The sequence below is a fragment of the Mesocricetus auratus genome, unplaced genomic scaffold (genome assembly GCF_017639785.1).
Source record: "Mesocricetus auratus isolate SY011 unplaced genomic scaffold, BCM_Maur_2.0 Super-Scaffold_100018, whole genome shotgun sequence".
NCBI classification, from domain to species: domain Eukaryota; kingdom Metazoa; phylum Chordata; class Mammalia; order Rodentia; family Cricetidae; genus Mesocricetus; species Mesocricetus auratus.
In genome coordinates this window covers 31,071,114-31,091,031 of record NW_024429199.1, presented here as the reverse complement: position 1 = coordinate 31,091,031, position 19,918 = coordinate 31,071,114, and the positions used below count along the sequence as shown (strand labels likewise).

At 39.0% G+C, this 19,918-nt stretch overlaps 1 protein-coding gene across 4 annotated transcripts in view; it reads right to left on the bottom strand.

Annotated features, from left to right (window-relative positions):
* The window catches only part of Adgrg6 (adhesion G protein-coupled receptor G6), a 126,956-nt gene that overhangs the window by 26,034 nt on the left and 81,004 nt on the right, over positions 1-19,918 (bottom strand). For all 4 annotated transcript variants that reach the window (XM_040728158.1, XM_013126847.3, XM_021224404.2 and 1 more), the window contains 10 exons: positions 15,921-16,006; positions 14,173-14,225; positions 13,872-13,937; positions 10,526-10,668; positions 7,676-7,787; positions 6,628-6,683; positions 5,891-6,101; positions 4,748-4,919; positions 3,101-3,241; positions 1,001-1,120 (listed from right to left, as the gene is read on the bottom strand). In XM_040728158.1, coding sequence (XP_040584092.1) covers positions 1,001-1,120; positions 3,101-3,241; positions 4,748-4,919; positions 5,891-6,101; positions 6,628-6,683; positions 7,676-7,787; positions 10,526-10,668; positions 13,872-13,937; positions 14,173-14,225; positions 15,921-16,006 — 1,160 coding nt within the window. The remainder of the gene's footprint in view (positions 1-1,000; positions 1,121-3,100; positions 3,242-4,747; positions 4,920-5,890; positions 6,102-6,627; positions 6,684-7,675; positions 7,788-10,525; positions 10,669-13,871; positions 13,938-14,172; positions 14,226-15,920; positions 16,007-19,918) is intronic.

The following is a 19,918-nucleotide window of genomic DNA, read 5'->3' as shown; positions in this document are numbered from 1 at the left end:
AGTTTTACTGATTATACTCCCTAGCTATGCCTAAAACCCGTTCCCCAATAACAGGTCCTAGTTTACTGACTACATTCCTTAGCTATGTGTGAGACCTGTTTCTCACTATCAGGTCCTTGTTCCCCTCTCCCATGTAATTACAGAGATCTGCCTTCCTGAAATTATCCTTATTGACATGAATTTGGTCAGTGTTTAGGGCCAGGCAAAAGCATCCCATCTAAGACATTCCCAGATATCCAAGGACATAGAATTACTACATGCCCAAAGTTGTTGGTTCATAGCTGCCTAGATGGATAGAAAAAAGCACGCCCTGGTTTTACATCACTGGTAGATAGAGAAGTGATAACCTAAACTAACCCTGCACTAAAAGATTCTCAGACTTCTTTTATTAACAAAGATTCTAGCTCAGACATTTACTGCCTGTGGTTCCCCTGAGAAGATAGAGGTAATCAGCCCATTTGCTCATCCTCAGGGAAAAGTAAACTTTCCTGAAGACCTGTGCTGCCACTGAGGTCAGAGCACCGGAAGGCACCAGGTTTTGTTTCTTGTGCAAATTAAACTTAGACCCTCTCTTTGACCTACAGCCCTAAGTAACTGATGCTAAACGTTTCTCCTAGCAGTTTTAATTTATTGCTCTGTGTGTAAATCCTATCTGCCTTGCTGATTCTGAGAAACTCAAGCCTCACACTGTATTGCAAAAAGAATTACTGTTGCAAACGTGCGTGCGTGCGTGCACGTGTGTGTGTGTTTGTGTGTATGTGTGCCTCCAAGAACTGGGGGGGGGGCAAGAAAAATAAGGGAGAAAGAGAGCAAAAGAAGAATAAAGGAATATGCACGAACAATTGTGTGTGAGTCAATTCATTTTCCCTCAGATTTTAGTTCCTTTGCTATTTGTAGTTCCCCTTTTTGAATCCTGAGTGAAAATTTTAGAAGCTGGCCTTCTAAATTTTTCTGTACTAGTGTGCACAATTTTCAACCAGTATACATGGCATTTTCTTACCTGAGTTCTGGTGTGTTTGATTTTGATTTGAACTGGATCCTTCAGATTCTGGATAGTAATGTTTCCAATGCTACATGCCATAACATAACTCACTAGGATTTTTCTTTGCGATTCAACATCCTTTTAAAGAAATGAACAGATCGCGTGCATTACTCCCAAGTACACACTTTCCTGCTCCAAAGTAAGCAAACTGTCAGCAACTTTCACACTTAAGATCTTCAATTCTAGAACATCCTGTTTATAACTTCCAATCACTGGCTTTCCTGAAGGGTCTATGCAATTTCCCTTATTATAATAAATATATTGCAGGGACAGCACGAACCAGTGTTATAAGGTAATGTTCATACTCCATTCTCCATCACTCTGATTGACGTCAGCCAATTGACAACTGTAACAGTATGAACTCATAAATCATACAAACTCATAAAAATCTGTGAAGCAATTAGATCATTTCCCAACTCTAGAAAACAGATGAAGTTATTAATGGTGTAAAAATTAAGAAGCAATCTATCATTTCACACCCATGCCAACCGCCTGGCATGTTTACCAACTTATACTAACTAACTCTATTGGATTGAAGTCCCACCCAGAACTTCTGCCTTCTGTTCTTTCAGACTCAACAGCTGCTTCAGACTTCACACAGAAATCAGACCATCAGACCGGAGGCGTCCCTTATTCTGTGCTGGCCAATGACTTAGAACACTGGCCTGCATTTCTAGCATCTTCTCTGGGTTTCTCTTCCATCTGGGGTTCTTATCAAACCATAAATTGCTCTATGCCACAGTTTATAAGTCAGTTGTATTAAACTTATTGCACCAAGTAAAAGCCTCCAGTGTCAGGAACTGAATCATTAGCCAAAGGGACCTCATTGAAACTCCAAGCATCATAGGCTATGGTCAAGTCTATTTATTGCTCGCCAAAAAGTGATGGTAAGGCCCTGTTGCTGAAGACAACACACATCTCATAAAGCATAGAAAAGCCAAGCTGGTTCCTAACTCAAAGTTTGTATGAAAGACTCAAGTCCATTTATATTACACATGGATGTTTTACAAAGCCTGTTCCTAATGCGTTTGTAAATAATGTTTTTTAAGCTTTAAAATTGCAGTTCACCATATTCATCCCCTTTGTCATCTATCTATCTATCTATCTATCTATCTATCTATCTATCATCTATCATTTACCTATCATCTGTCTATCTACCTATATCAAGCATTTATCTACCTATCATCTATCTATGCATATATCATTTATCTTTTTCATTCTATCACTACATCTTTTATCTATCTCCCTCTCCCCTTTGTGCTGTCTCCCAAGTGCTGGGATTACAGGAGTGTGGCAGCAGGCTCAGCAACTTTCTTCTCCATAACTGAGTGATTCACAGGGTGACCCTATGAGAAACATCCCTATGGGCTTGAGACTCAAAGTGCTCTCCTGCACAGGGTGCACAGCTAGACAAACACCGTTATCCTGAGTTTAACTGATAAGTCTTCTTCAGAGGAAAGGATCCAGCAAATGCTCTAGATGGGGCTGTCCTCATTAAGGCAGCCAAGGGTCACTTGTGTTTTCTGGCAGTGGATCGTCTAGTTTCTGAGATGCTGCCAATAAAAATGATAATATGTGCTCAGCACAATGCCACCCTACTCTGCGGATATGAAAATGCCAAAGGTCATTTGAAATACTAATGGGAAAAATGATTAAAGTCAAGAATGCCGTTCATTATGTACAAGGTGCTTCCTGCCGAGTTAAAAAAAAAATCCTTTCCTCTGGTGCGCAAATGCTTTAACTCTACAGGCCTTGGGCTGGAGAACAAAAGGATTAACAAATAATAAACAGTAGCGTCATAACTAACTCAATTTCTCATTATGTAACACAAGTCTTAGCCTGATATTTGTTTTAAAAACTCAAGGAAGCAAAAACTGTTAAAAGGGACATTATTCGAAATAAAATATCTGAACGTTTACATTATTTTTTTAATTTTGAAAATATAGTAGGTTCATTTTTATGCACCTGCTGGTGCATTTCAAAGGAATCTGAACATTTTAGCCTTTGAGAAAAGATTCTTCATTAGAAATTGGAAAACAAATTGACACAAATTCTCACCTGGAAAAGTCCAGTTTTGTTGAAGAAAGTAAACTGTGCTCTTCTGACTAAAGCAGAGTCTTCTTGACTTAAATTCTCCAGCAAGTTTGGGGGTAAAATCACAGATGCCAACGAATCTGTCTGTCCATTCTCAAAGTCCATCTGCCACACACAAACACGTCAGCAGAAAAGTCATCATGAGGACAATGGTAAGACAGTCCCCAGGCTGGAAGGACCGCATTAACCAGAACCAGGGTTGACCTTTACCTCTGCAGAAGTCTGGAATTCTGGGATAAGTCCTCACCATCAGTCAGAGATTGCATTAGGGGTTCACATAAGAATGCTTTGATTATAAAGTACATCAACAATTCTAGAGACCGATTAATATTTTCACCTGTGAGGGTGGGACTTAGAGGTGTCAGACTTTGATGTTTTCTCCATACACTTCATGAGAAAGCAGTGACTATGGGCATAGACTAACTTGTTTAACAGCAGAAGTTAGTTGCCTCTGCAAAGAGGTGACAGCTGTTTTTGTTTTGTTTTGACATCATAGCTTTCATTTGAAATGAGACAGGCAGAGTGACACACTTTGAATGGAGGAATTATACAGTACATCTCAGCCTGGATGGACAATCCTCTGGTTGTTTTATGACCTACAGACTGAAAGAAAAACAGCCAGCCCTATGAACACTGTCAGATACCATCTTTTCTTGAAACTGTAAAGCAGGCCATAGAGATTCCCTGTGCTTAATATGAGCCTGGGACCAGTGGATCTTGTGATGTTTAAATATGAAATCCCTAATGACCCCCATCACAATCCCTAGTCCAAAGAGAACAAAAGTATTATTTGTATCTTAAGATTGCATCTTTTCTATGTTCAATGCGATCTATCTTGAGAGTTAATAATAATAATAAAAAATAATGATAACAATAATAATAATAATAAATCTATGTTCCATGAATACTTTCCCAGGTCAGGAATGGTGCTGTATTCATTGTGTTTGCTCTGTTTGTTAACAGTGCCAGAGGCATAGTAGAAACTTGAAGATTATTGGATGAACTGTGATATTAACATATCCAAGGGAGTTGGTAGAGACCCAGATTGCTTGCCCAGCCTTGTTGGCTGCCTGCCACTGCCAAGCCTTTACATTGTGGATTTTCAACCATAGGATCCTCAGCAGCATCTGAGCACTTTATTAACCTGGACATGGCAGGGTCCTATACAGAACCATCTTAGACACTCTGATGGCAAGGCCCAGGATTGTTCTGAACACGTCTTCCCTGGGACACTGGAGTTCAGTTTTAGAAGCAGCGACAAGGAGATAGCTTCTCCCTTGTCTCTTCCTGCCTGAAGTTCTTTAGTAAGACTTTTCTTTCTTTATACTGGTTCCCAAACCATACTTCCAATATTGTGGTCTCTATCCATGTGTCAACATTTTGCTTTATCTTCCCCTCCTTTAGAAGATGTCATTCATCATGTGGGCCATGAATTATATGCTCTCTGTGCTTCTACTTTTCCTCTGGATGGTGATGTCATTTTAGCCAACATTCAGATCTGTCTACCAACTCTTAGATCAACTTCCTTGAGGTATCTAATATTAAAGAACCAGTAAGTTTGTTCTCTGTGTCGTTGGTTAGTTAAAATGAAAACAAACATGGGTGTGTTACCTGGAAATAGGATTCGTTATTACTTGGAAGGCCAATGCTAAAATTTGAAGGTGCATCCGTCCCTGGCATCAGGGATGAAACTCCAAGAGCCAAATTCTGTGTAGCAATATTCACATGTGGTGTGCTATTCAGGTCTATTTTGAAGGCTAGCTCATCAATGGTTTTTAAAGCTCTAAAGAAATGAAAATAGCATCACTGTTAATTACACTGTATTTTAGGTACTTGCCGCATAACAAAATACTAATAAATTATCCTTAGTTCTCTGATGTTATAAGAACACAGCCATAAAACCATCCCAAACTCCAGTGCTACCTGGTAAAACACAGAATCCCAATAATTGATACTGGGTACACAGGAACTGTATCCTCTTAAGCATAATCAGCAACTAAAATCATCAGAAGTTCTGTTTTCCACTAATCCTATTTGAGAAGCCAGAAGATACTGTGAAAGTGTTTGCAGTTAGTGTGATAGAGATAAAATAACCTAAAGAGTATGCTTAACAAATACATTTATCAAAGAAGTATTATTTAAAGAAAGAAAATAGAAGAAATTAAAGGCCCTACTATCAAGGGGAATTATAAAATATAAAGTAGTCCTACCTATCCTAAGCATTTTGTTTTGTTTTTCAAGACAGGGTCTCTCTGCATAATTTTGGAGCATGTCCTGGAACTTGCTGCTGTGTAGACCAGGCTGGCTTGATCTCAGAGATCTCCCTGCCTCTGTCCCCTGCCCAGAATGCTAGGACTAAAGGTATGTGTCTCCACACCCAGCAGGCATTTTCATTTTAGAAGTTCACATAGCTGCAACAATGTATAGAGCTTTGTGTAGACTGACAAGTGGCCAAGTTATAATAACCCTGGATAACCTGGATAACCAAAGTTTTAGAATAAAAAATATATTGGGGTATGCTCTAGTTGGGGATGGGGTGGGTATTTATATATGCTGCCAGATGAAAACTCTAATCACTTTGTAAAGTATACTTTTGAAATAATTAGAGAGCTTTAAAGTTGACTTTGTCAGTGACCTTGGGAAATACCTATGCATCTTCTAGAGTTATGAATCATGGAGTATGGGTACAAGGCATTCAGAGGTAGCAGTGCTCTCACAACACATGGGTGCAGCTTAAGTCTCAGTTGTACTTACTCAGAAGAGGACTCCAGCAAATCACTATCTGAACTGCTTAAGATGTTAGAAAATATATTCATGAGAGTGGAGCCGAGAGCTATATCAATATTTTCTTCTTTGCTCACGATCCTTTTGACCTGTTCTACAATGCTGTTAATATTGGCTGAGGTTAGGTTCTGCCCGTCACCAGTTAAGTCTAATATCTCATTGGCCACTTCATTTGATTGTCCTATAAGGCGAGAAAGAAAAATATTAGATTTGCCTGGGTGTTTTGGACATTTCTAGGGACAGACAGTATGAATAATTTACTATACAACTGCAAGAAGTGGGGTTCCCATGCAAACCCCACACCGCCTTTATAAGGTAACGTTTCTTTACACACAATGACAGATTTCTTAAGTATGATACAAGTGATTCAGAGGGACCAGTGTTCACTTGAAATCACTGAGTATACGTTTCCTATTTAAAAATAATGCATAAATATTAAAAACATCGATAGAAATAGTGGTTTACACATTACTTTTAAATCCTCTGCATAATTTTCTTACCATTTTTGCTTCCCTAGGTTATGAATATGGCAGAAATTTAAAATGCCTGAGAGTATATTTTCTACCTAAACTATGTGAGATTCATTTGCCTGACTCTAATTATAATATCACACAACGGAACATCACCCCCCTGCAGAAAATGAAAACCTTGACGATGCTGAGGTCGCTTCACTCTGTCTTTGGGAATGGAAGGCAAATTTCACTCACGTGAACAGTTGGAGATATCAACGGGGCCCCAGAAGGTCGACGTTGCATTAGAAAGGCTGCAAGAATTCCCAGACAACACAACGACATTTCAGTTTATGGCACCAATGAAATTACAATGAACAAAAGCAATTCGTAAGCTTCAGGGTTTGCTTTGATAGCTAGCTAGATACGCGTTTAAAAGAAGACTAAAAATGATGATAAAAGTCCTTATTGGAAACCCAGGGAGTAGCTAGCCTCTTGAAGGGACGCACCAGCTACACCCTGCATCCTGACCTTGTGTGCACTGTCAAGTGCCGCTTTAAAGACTTTACCGGAAAACTCACATTTTGATTTCACATACCTCTGGAAAGCAGATTTCAATCCAAGTTTATGAAAGAGGAAATGCATTTTAGAGAAGCCAAGGAATTTTCCCAAGAACTCGAGCCAGGAAGAGGTAGGGCCACATTTCAAACTCGAGTCCATAAATCTCGAGGCACCCGTCTTTCCTCCCCACCAAGTGTCAAACGGCCCTCGATGCGGACGGACGACTCACACTTAGGTACTTTCTGTTCCTGAATGCCTTCCCAAAGAACTAACTGGGCCCCAGGCAGAGGGTGGAGAACTCGACATGCAGGGAGCTTTGGCGGAGGCCTGCAACTGTCTCATCGAAGGTTTATGAGACATGCAGGGAAATCCTGTGTCTTGGCAATCTATGTCAACAGGCTGCCCAACCTGGATCTGGTTTTTAGTCCCCCTTTGCCAAATGGGTAAGAAGTCATGAGAATTTAGGTGCATGTACTGAGACCAAGCTGGCCCCGATAGCCTTTGCTCTGGAGGCACACTTTGGTTCCCAGTTTCCTCAGTCTTCTCCTGGAGAGAGCTCAATTAACACACTGCTCACAGGGGAACAGCCCTGTGGGTAATAGTCTTCCCTCATCTATAACCATCTATAACCAACAATGAATGTGTAATTCCTGCCTGGCTTCTCCAATCATCACAAGGAATGAGTACTGCTGCGACATATGTAGTAAGCTTGGACATGCGGCTTGCAAGTCAAGGGAAGAATTACCATGTCCGTGTCACGAAAAAGCCAGGCTTGTTAGGGCATGGATGTTTGTAGACAGAAGCTGAGGTGGCTGGCCAACTAAAGCCCTCTGGATCCTCCAAGGCACTACACATACCTAGGAGAAAATAAAAGTCAACGTGAAACAGGCTAACCCCTAATCTGAAGTTAAAAGGTGTGGGATAAAAACCTATGACAGCCTTTGGAATTCAGTAACTGTAATATACTACTAAAATATCAGTGTTTTATATTTAGAGTTTTTTTAATTAGGAAAAAATAAACATATTTCATATAAAAATTATTAGGTCTTACAAAGCCATCTTAAATAAAAGAACATAATGTAACAATAAAATAATATGATCATTCACATAAACCATTAAAATATTAGGAAACACGTTTCATTCAGGGCATAAACATTATAGGAATTGAGAAAATACCTGAAAATTTAAAAATCTGTTTAAAACTCAGGGTGGGGGGTCAGGGGTGGTCAAATCTGGCATGAATAGTTTCATTGCTGAGTTGTTAGAACATTTTATGGAACATCTTCTAGCTGTTCCCATAGTGTAAACTCTCTACAAGCTTACTGGAAAAGAAAAGAAGAGAAAAGAAAAACAAACCAAGCCCTACCTGCTTACCTCCTGCTTTCATTCTCCAACTGTTCCACTTTTTATTTGAAAATACTCTCGTTAATTGATTGTGATGGGAAAAACAATTCAGATTTTATCTTTTGAAAATGTCAAAGTCAAAGCAAGGTAGCAACAACTACAACAAAACCTTCTAAGTACACAGCAGTGAGCTTCTGGTCTTTCTGAGAACAAGCATGGCAAGCCCCAACTGAAAATTCAAATGACTTTTCCAACCCACCCTTTGAATTTGGGAGGCTTTCAGCTTTCATTTTCAAATGCCACAGACCTTCCTTCATAGAATCACGAAAGAAACACCATCAAATAACAGCAAATAATGAGTATAAATTAAGTATCCATGTGTGCACAAAAGGCTGTCTTAAGGTTTCCCAGCCTTTGAGGGCAGATGGGGTTGGTCCCTTGGGGTTGTGTGGTCAGATCTTGGCTGCCATTCATCTCACTGCCTCTTTGTAGACTCTTGTGTATGACGTGGGGCTCTCACTCCTCACTAGAAGTCCTGCTCGTGAGACTTGGGAGCTCTCCTCACTAGAAGCCCTGCTTGCGAGGAGGCTTACACTTCTCTCCTCACTAGAAGCCCTGCTTGCGAGGAGGCTTACACTTCTCTCCTCACTAGAAGCCCTTCTCGTGAGGAGGCTTACACTTCTCTCCTCACTAGAAGCCCTGCTCGCGAGGAGGCTTACACTTCTCTCCTCACTAGAAGCCCTGCTCGCGAGGAGGCTTACACTTCTCTCCTCACTAGAAGCCCTGCTCGCGAGGAGGCTTACACTTCTCTCCTCACTAGAAGCCCTGCTCGCGAGGAGGCTTACACTTCTCTCCTCACTAGAAGCCCTGCTCGCGAGGAGGCTTACACTTCTCTCCTCACTAGAAGCCCTGCTCGTGAGGAGGCTTACACTGTTGCGAAGTCGCAGGTACTGTTGAGTAGGAATCCTCACCACTGTGGCTGCTGTTTACACTTGCCCACCTCCCTCAGGGTCTCTCTAACTCTGACACAGTAGATAGAGGTGGGCAGGTGCTCACACAAGTGGGCATTCATCACACTTGGATCTGGTCTTGGTTGTTTGCATGCTCTGGGGGAATGAAAGCACCCACATTCCCTTGTCAGCTTCCTTAGTGTACTTGAGGCAGAGCAGCAAAACCTTTTGTCACAACTCTTACTAAAATCCCTATTCGACTCTGACTTTATTCATGGAATAACATCAGAGTAATTACATTTGTTATGTATGACATTCATTAAGATGCATCCATTAAGCCGGGCTGTGGTGCCTCCCGAGCACTGGGATTAAAGGCCTTTAATTTCAGCACTTCGGTGGAAGAGGCAGGCAGATCTCTGTGAGTTTAAGGCTGGCCTGGTCTAGAAAGTGAGTTCCAGGACAGGCTCCAAAGCTACACAAAAACCCTGTCTCTGAAAAAAAAATGCATCCATTCATCAAATACTCAAGTGCTAGGGACTAAGCATTTAAAAAAATAAGGTCTCATGCCAATGATGCAATTACATGAAGAAAATGTGCATGCAAATGCAGAATAAGTCCAATAGAAGATGATACTCTTCTGGGGTATGTGAAACACAAGGTATCCGAATAACATGAAGCAGAGACTCAGCGATGGTGGTGTGTATCACATCAGATGATGTCAGGAAAGGCCTTAAAGAGGAGGTGGCCTTGTGGTTATCATTAAAGATATTAGGTAGCAGAGGTTTGCACACATCTGATCATGAGACAGCATGGGAACTTGGGAAAGTACAGGAATCATGGGAGCTCAGGACAGGGAAGGTATGCTGCTGAGAACAGATTTTCACTTCAAGAATCCTGACTTATTCCTGTGACATCATTAATGGGCAAAGAACACAACAAAAAGAGACGCTTTAAAATAATGAACTTCTCTTCATGAGTCATTTCATGAGAGATCTAGTAAACGCATAAATGACTTTCTAATTCTATACGTAGAAGCCAGTGATGGTCAGTTAATCCCAGTCCTTCGCTCCTTTTAGGATGAGAAAGGAAAAATACAAACTGTCTGCCTCCTTCACTCCCTTAGAGTCAGAGGTGCTGAACAGATTTTTATGCAATGTTACACATTTTTTTAACAATCTGTCATATAACAGATTTCACCACTAAAAACCACACTTTACACAGGCAAACAACAAAAGGAGACTACCCGGGCTGTTGCATGTTTAACTCTGAATATATAATTCACTCATACTGAACTCACTTACCTAGCTGCTTCACATTGACTGTGTACAGTCTCAGGCCGTCCTCCAGCGATGCGTTGTTTGTTAAAAGCTTCTGTTCAATTATTTCTCCATCAAGGTTGACATTATTGGTGGCATTATAGACTAGAAGAGCCCACAGCACCAACCTAGAAAAGGATGTCAGAGAGAAGTGTTGTTCCGGAGGTTGCTTTCAGACTTTTTTTTTCTTTTTTTTCTTTTTTTTTGGTTGGGAGAAATAGAACATGGATTCCATGACATGTTGAGACTGAAAAGATCAACCAAGGCATCATGGTACATCTGTGGTACAATGTTCACTCTGCTTCATCTGGAGTAGATTTTTATAACACCGTTCTTCAACCAAGGCATCTTGGCTTGTTTCTGTGGTGCAAATTGCAATGTTCACTCTGTTTCACTTGGAATAGATTTTTATAACATGGTTCTTTAGAATTTTGTGGTAGCACCCACTTTTTCCGGAAATATTTATATAGTATCAACAGTTCATATGTTATATGATAATATTTATAACATCCACTTGAAAGGGGATATAGTATAGTTAATTCTCCTTTATTTCTTTATAGGCAAAACTTGAAATTTCAAAGAAAGCTGTTGAACTGAATATTGAACTCTTGAAAGCGTTGTGTGTTATTATTTATAAATATGGTGCATGTCCTGCAGATGGAGCTTCTGTAAGTACTTTGTATGGTGAAGATTTTGTAAAATAAATACTCAGAACATTCCCAGTTTGGCTAGTAAATTGGTTTTAGAATGTGTGACCCTGAAAATACCTGTATGGGAAGCAAAGACGTATATTTGAAAACCCCTGTCAAAACTTACAGCTAAACCACAATCACAGCTTTAATCAATAGTAAAATCTAAAGGCAATTCCAGTATCCAGGCGGAAGCTCATAATGCCATTTCGTGAGGCAAAGGTGTTTTTTTTGTTGTTGTTGCTCTACTATGTGAGAGCACTGCGTTTGTATTTTCTCCTCATTCTGAAGAGAAATGAAGAATACAGCCCACCTCACGCTATTATCCACACTGGTTGTTGCTCATGTGCCAGAGAGAAGTGGAGGCATGTGATCTCAAAGTATAGAGGACAACCTATTCTATCAATGAAATTTAGTCAGAAGAACAGAAGCAAAGACAGAGCTCGCACATTAGTGGTGCTAAGAAACAAGGAACAAGTTAAGAATTTGTTACTTAAGGTTAGGTGACATAGCTGGTTATACCCCGTTAGTAGTTGTCCAACTCAAGAACAAAGCATGCTCTCCTCCTAATTGACTCTGAAAAAACATTTTACCTCTAAAATGACCAGCTGCTTAATACTCATACATACACCATAATACATGATGAGGCAGGTATAGATCCGAACATATAGTGGATGGTGAACCCTTAATCATTTTCTAGATGCATATGATGAGGCGTCCTCTAATTAAATGGCTATGGGAAGAAATGTGCAGCCATTCTGGTTCCTGAGAATCCACAGCTGCATCCAGGACAACATCAGCACAAAGCATTGTGGGTGTATTCATTACACAGACTCAACCATTCAAGAAGGTGCCTGCGTTTTCACAAGCCTTATCACTGTTGTTTTTCTTTCCCATCTGAAAACAGAAACTACCCTATGGTTCTACTGTGGGCAAGATCTATCTCTTGTTGTCATCGGCATTCATCATTGGTTTAAGTCAGCCCCTCTGTGGTTTCAGGTTCCCTGTCTGTCTAGACAGAGGACTACAACAGCAATATCTGATGTTTAAACTGCAAAATTGAATTGAAAGGAAGCATTTGGCAGGTGGTGGGGGGACTAGTAGACGGTGGCCTGAAGGAAAACCAGGAGAGAGACTATAAAGCCTTGTTCATGAGTATAAGAGCAGACAGAATAGGTTTTAAAAAGAGAGGGAAGCTATAATAAAAGACAATGCTGAGAATTTATATCAAAGGAAAACGAAGTAAGTGGATTTTCCCACAAGTTAAATTGGTTCATTCTTCCTCTACTTTTTTGTGACACTATTCCCTGGTTTGACATACCAGGCAATTGAGATTTTATTTATTTAAATGTCTTTCAAACAAGAGCTTGTGAGATGCTGACATACACCAACTGTGGCTGATTTTAGTGTTATCAGTAATACAATAACCTCTTGAGGAACCTGATGGGATGCTCAACACTGGTCTTGCTCCAAATTAGCTTTGTCCCAAATGCTAGTAAAAGCACCCACAGAGGATCCTAGCTGCTACTGGATCCACTGTTGGAGGCTCAACGTGATGTAGTAGGACATGTGGGAAAGGACCATTTTCTTAGGAAGAGGAGAAAGTCTGGTCACTTACTATCCTCAGTATGTTACTGTTTTCAGATCACAAAGGAAATCAACGATGTCAGAGTAAAAATATCCCCTAACAAGACAGTGCAACCCCATTTATTAAATGTATATAGATATGACAAGTTGACAGGTTCAAGACATTTGTTTTTCTTATATTCCAATATTAAATAGAAGGGGAAATTAATAATAAAGTTATCTGCTCAACTCTCAAATACAATTTTGTGTGCATCTTCTCAGAGTAGCAATACATCATAGTCTTCATGGCTGTGTTTTCGTTTTTTAAAGATTTATTTATTATGTATACAGTATGCTCTCTGCATGGATGCCTGCAAGCTGGAAGAGGACATCAGATCTCATAATAGATTGTTATGAGCCAACATGTGGTTGCTGGGAATTGAACTTGGTACCTCTGGAAGAGTAGCCATTGCTCTTAACTCTGAGCCATCTCTCCAGACTCCATATTTTCAGTTTAAAAAAATCTTCAATTATGTTTAGGAGTATATGTGCATGCATGCATGTGTGAGTGCATGTATCTGTGGAGGTCAGAAGACAACCTGTGGGATTCTGTTTTCTCCTTCCACCATGTAAGTCCTGGGGATCAAACTCAGGTCATTAGGCTTGGCAGGAAGTACTTTTAACTAATGAACCATTTTATCACGCAATGGCTACATTTTCATAACCCTAGGCAGGTGCTACCACTACACCACTGAGTTTTGCCTCTTACCTAAACCTTCCCTTTGAAGGTCTTTTTGGAATTTTGAAGAGGGGCTTATGGATTTTGAAGACATAGAAATGCTCTCCCACCCCTCTTAAGTGCTCTGCTCCTCCAGGGATTTTCATAGACTTACATTTCATAGACTTACATTGCTCTTTTTCTGCTTTGGACATGAGAAAAAGGTGACATGCATTAACGCTGAAGAAATAATGTGAATGTACCAAGCAATTCAAAGGTTTTTCTCTGACCACTGTTTTCACTTGTTTAACAGAGCAAGAAAAAAAAAACCACACTTTCCAGGTTTCTTTGTTGTTACCTTTTGTCATCATCCATGGTGTCTCTCTTGACTTTAATCCTGTCCTCCCCTGTGCTACGATGAAAACTGTAAAGACAGACACATGTATCTGTTATCAAGCTCATCCATTGTGTCCAGTCATAGAAAGACATATGTATCCATTATCATTCACATCCATTGTGTGCATTCCTCAACAGCAAAACTGGAGAAGGCAGAATAGATGCCCTAATATTGATTCAGATACACATATGGTACTCAGATACAGTCAGTAAAGGAGTGATAAATTAAGCATTTCTATTTCTCAGATAATCATTGCGTTTACCTTATATTAACCACGTAGACAGTGTAGTTCCAATTCTGGAAGGTTGAATTGAGCTGGAAAACACAATGGAAAAGATTGAGCTTCAATAATGTTTGAAAACATTCTTTTCTGAGTCAAGGTTGTCTCCCCTCCAAACCATGAGTTGTCATTGGTTAAAAAAAAAAAACTTGGAAAAATGCTGCAGAACCACAGGAGTGAAAGATAAAGGAAGGGTTGCTGAATCAGAGAGCCTAGGATGTAGTGAAGGCCACGTGTTTTCATCTGCACATTAATCATTGAAGAGGATACTACATTCCCACCCCAACTCCACCCTCTTATTTATGAAGAAGTGGGAGCTTGGAGAGATGAGACAGCTTTTTTAGGATCATCTTCTAATCAGCAGCAGATCTCACACTGGAACTTAAGCCAGTGTGGTAGGGAACATTGTCATTTCTTCCCTAGCTCATAGTATACCAGTTCTTCAATAGACACCTCCCTTAGTGTGCATTTAATAAGTACTGAGATGCCTTCAAACATGTTTTGCAGTAATTGCAATCTCATAAAAACATGTATAAAAATACATCTTTGATAGAGCTCAGTGGTATTAGGACTATACCAATTTCGTGTGGTTAACAGTGGGTCTCAATATAAACAACAAATTTCCATGGTTCAGCCACACCAAATCCTGTTACCTTTAACCTATTTCCCAAGGCCTCTTTGGGTCATATTCCATACACATCTTTTTACAATGTTGCAAACATTGCTAAAATGCAGTGCAAATTGTAGAACACAATGTCAAAATAATGATAATTATTTTCTATGTATGCTTTATCTAAGTTTGGTACCTGGGGCCAAAATCATTTCAGATTTCTGGTTTTTTCACTGGATTTAGAATATTTGCATAGACTTCACTGGTTATCATCTCTAATTCAAAATACTTGAGATGTCTGTCCGATTAGGAGTTTTCAGGTTAGAGGCATTGGAGACATAACTCACGCAGGCTGTTTTCAAGCACCTTCTTTGGGAGCTTGCATCACAAAAGGTAGCTAATAAAGCTTAGCCTCCTATGACAATAACATTGGGATGAAAATCACACAGGACAAGATGTAAATAATGCAAGCTCCCCAGTTAGTGTTCATTTCATACTAGCCATGACTTGAGAATGAAACGAAGTAATTTAATAGTTAGAAATCATTCTGCATGTAAAAGCAAATTAAAAGAACACTGTGGGAAGACAATGGGATGCAAGAAGTCATCCTGTCTCCACAGCTTGTTCTCCATGTGGTCACTGAGCACACGTCCCTGTTTCAATCCAAGGAGACTATCAGGGTCAGCTTTGTGTCCTGTGTCCAAATACATCTCTCCTCCTGTGTATAGACACAAGACCTTGTTCCTGTTTAGTCATATACTTTTTAACATTTTCAGTTTTGCTTTTAATTACATGTATGTAATTACGTGTATGTAATTACGTGTCTATGTGAAGGGTAGGCACACGTGAGTGCTGTGCCCAAAGAGACCAGAAGAGGGCATTAGAGTCCCCTGGAGTCTGGAGTTGTAGACAGTTGCGAGCTGCCAGATATGGATGCTGGGAACCGCAATTGGATGGTCTGGAAGAGCAGTATGCACTCTTAACCCACTGAACCACTTCTCTAGCACCCTATTCATATGTTTATAATGAGAATTGTCTGTGCAGCAATAAGAGCTAGGGTTTCCTTCATTGTCTTTCCCATCTGTTTTAAAGCAAGAGTCAATGGGATAAATTCACTTACCCATTCTGCTACCTTGCTCTGCACCTTCACTTCAGGGTGATTAAGGTCGTTGTGAATCACAACAGATATTCTATACAGTATCCCGTCTGCGCATTGGAAATAGGATTAATAGTTAATTACATTTCACAATCGGAACAAACAATGCAAATTCATAGCCACATTATTTCACATATGTTTAAAGACACATAGGCACAGGAAATTTTGGCCAATTTTGATGTTAAAATTATTCTTGCAGCTACTTAGAAGGAGCTATTGATTAGTTTACTCAGAAATATTTTCATTGCTTCTAAATTAATCACTCGGCTATGATCATTTTAATATTTGCAAGCTACTTCACTAATTCTATAGATTTGGTACCTTAGGTTGATAAAGTGATAGTTCTTCCATGTGAAGTTTGATTTTTTTTGTTAATAAGGAATTATGCTGTTTTGTTTGTGGTTAAAAATGGTAGGTTGAGAATGTGAAGTATTAAGTGATTGGAATCCTTGGCAAGATTGATACCGGAAATGAACAAGCATGCACATGTCCCCTCTCCGGTGAACCTTCCCTCCCACCCTGTTTTGCTTCTTCTCAGGGAAGCATGCACTTCTAAGTTGAAGTATTGGGTGGGATTTGACCAAATTTTTCCTTTTAAATTTCTAAGTATAGCCCCTTTACCAAATATGGGAGGAGGCTAATAGTCACAGCTAGAATTTCAATTGATTTAGTTGGCTTTATATAGAAAACCATATTCTGAAAAGAAGTTTTTATTTTTTTCTCTTAGTGGTTCTTTAAAGTAGTTGTCTTTTTGTGCTCATGGAAGATGAACTCATCAGAAAGGTTTTGTTGGATGACAGGAGCTGACTATGTGCCACATGGCATGTGACTCAAAGTAACAGACTCAAAAATCACCCTTTAAAATTGAGTTAAAGAGAAGGGGGGTATTGATGTCTATTATTGTTAGCCATATTTACCCATGCATTTTAGGGAAGTCTTGAGTAAAAAGCATAAAGTTATCTGTAAATATATAATTAAGCAATGCTGAGGAGTACATTCAATGAAAATTTGGGAGAAGCAGTACTATATAGGAAAGCATGTCTGTGGAAAAGTCCCAGCTATACCAAAAATGCAAATCCCAGTCCTGTAAGTCTCGTGTGAAATAGAAATGTATACCTTATCATATACAAATACCCAAAAATAAATTCAAAGACCAGTGAGCTTATACAGACAAGCTTATTTCAATTTCTAAAATTCCTTACTGTTTTAATGATTTTGAATTTTCTATTTCCTCAAAGTATATTGTAATACATGTAAGAAAGATGATAATACTTCAAATTTTAAAAATCCTACACTGTAGGTTCCCTCACATGAAATCATGGACCAGCTGAGGGACTTAGAGGAAATCCAAGCTTCAGAGTGCAATGTCGCAATATGCAAGGATAGTCTGACAGTCAGGGATGCTTGTAGTGTTTCTAAAAGCTACCACTAGATGGAGCACTAAAGATAAGTTTTTTTCTTAGCTTGAAAACACAAAACATCAATATTACAATACTGACATTTCTGAAATTTTATGGAAACATCCAAGTATTTAACCCAGTTTCTTTCTATTTTAAACCTTTCCTGTCTCACTTTTTCCTTTAATTCATTGTTTTCATAAAATGAATTATTCAGCATCCAATAATCTTAGTACTCTTTCATTGCTTATGAAAATTACAATTAGATTAATACCTCAAGCAAACTAATGTCTCATATTACAGATTCCCTTGTGTTATGAAGAATCAGCAAATAGTTTCTGCTCAGAAATCACAGAATTACAAACTTAGCTAAAAACTTAGTGGGGCCTGTTTGTTATTTATTTAAAACTTTTGATTATGTATTCTAAAGATAATTATGTGATACACAGGAAAGGAACCAAGGAATAAAAAACATGAGTGTCTACTGATGGGCTGGTGACAGGGATTTTTTATTGAGAAATTAATTGTTACTGGGGAAATGTCATTAAGAAGCACAAACCGGCTCCCCTGTGTTATCAGAGCAGCAAGTCAGCTCCTATAGATAGAAAATGACATTCTAGTGTCAAATACATCCGCAAATCTTCATGCATCCCCATGACTTCAAAAGAGGTGTGCATTGTTCTAACAATATCATACAGGACAGAAGACCGTCTGATATACTTTACCAGGAAGAGGAGGAAGACAGAAGGAAGAAACAGACTAAATATGTATGTATATACCTACTTTTCTGTCAAGTAACTCTTCCAGCCATATGAAACTTCAAAGAGCTGTTGCAGATATTGTATTAATCAGGGTTTCACACAGTAGGCCTCCAGTTAACCATCTAAGTTTCCTCAGTAATACAAAAGTTATCTCCCAAGTTATCAAATGTGGGATTGAGATGGTGAAATTGAATGCATTTATTTGAAAAATAAATTAAAATCTAACTTACACACTGTTTAGATTTCACATTATTCCTCCAAATTGACAATGAAGCGATTATGCTGATTGCATTTATACCATGAATGGCAACCTGCAGGCCCTTACAAGTCCAATTTCTTTAAAACATCTGACATACAAATCTACAATGACGGCTGAACCCACACAAAGGTCCTGCAAGTGAATTTGTGATTTGACTACCTAAACACATCTGAAAAATTGGAAGGAACACTGCAATTTGCACTTGAACTGAATTTTCAGAACAATAATGAGGAGCTAATTCCTTAGTTGGGTTGCTTATGCCTACATCACAGAAGTTCGCTATTTAGTAGGGTGGGTGTTTATTCAAGCACAGACAATATCATTAGGAATGGAAATAATCATTATTCCAGGAGCACTTTGGGGAAGGTCAAGGAGATTGGACAGATTCATTATTTGTGGGAATACCTAGAAATCTATAACATTCTGAACTACCTGTGGAAAGTTGCCTAAAAGATGATGCTCTTGGTATATAATATGAAGTATGGGTTGCAAATTCTATTTAAAACAGTGAAAGAAGATTCACAAAGAAAAATAAGGACATTTCATGACAATTAGAACCAATTTGGTTGGTATTGTGAGGCAGAATATATGACCATCAAGTGATCCAGGTCTCTCTTTTCCTACATTGTACACACTATTGATGAACCCAGTATTCTGACAGCCCAGAGTTAAGGGAACTGGATGAGGCAGATAATAGAGATGACAACTGTCCCTATCTTTCCGACAATAGGAAAACAGGATTTTTTAATATATCAGATGACAGCCTGAGAATACTTACTGTACCAGTTTCTCAAAGAATAAGAAATTGTTGATGGTATGTGAATGACATTAGAGGGTCAGAGATATGACATAATTGTGATTTATTTATAGAGAAAAATAATATGAATTATTTTAAATTTGAACAAATGGAAAAACTTTATTTGAATATTTTTGTTTGTAACACATTGTTACTTACTTTTTAGAAAAGATAATGAAAGGCTCAAGCTGTAAGCCTTCAGAAATCCAGTAGCATATAAGAGATACTTGTGGAACACTGTGGCATTATACTTAGTTTAGGTTTTCCTTTCTGTAGTTGTGGTTTCATTATATAATAGTGAAATCCCATGTGAACGCAGATAAAGACAGAGTCAGTCGTTGTATGAAAAGCACATAGTTTGAGCATATGATAAAATTTACTGATTAAATAAATAATTGGAGCACAAAATTTTGAGATGATTTCCACCACAAGGTGACCTAATATTTTAATAGTTAAAATTATATGTCCATCACAACAGTCATCTGAATTAGATTCTTCTTTAGTAACGTGCTGGAGATAAACCGGTTTTAACTGGCACTAATATTTGCCTTTGTTGAAACGCCAGTGAAGGTTATGACGCAGAGACGGATAGCCTGAACAAGACTCTCTTCAACAGTGTTAGAAACTACAAGACTCAGTGAATGCAGCCCCACTCCCCCAAGTGGAGGGCTCCGGAGTACCCATGTCCACATTCTTGGGCAGCAGAGGGTGTGCCAGTTCTGAAGGCAGAATGCCACAGAGGCTCTTTG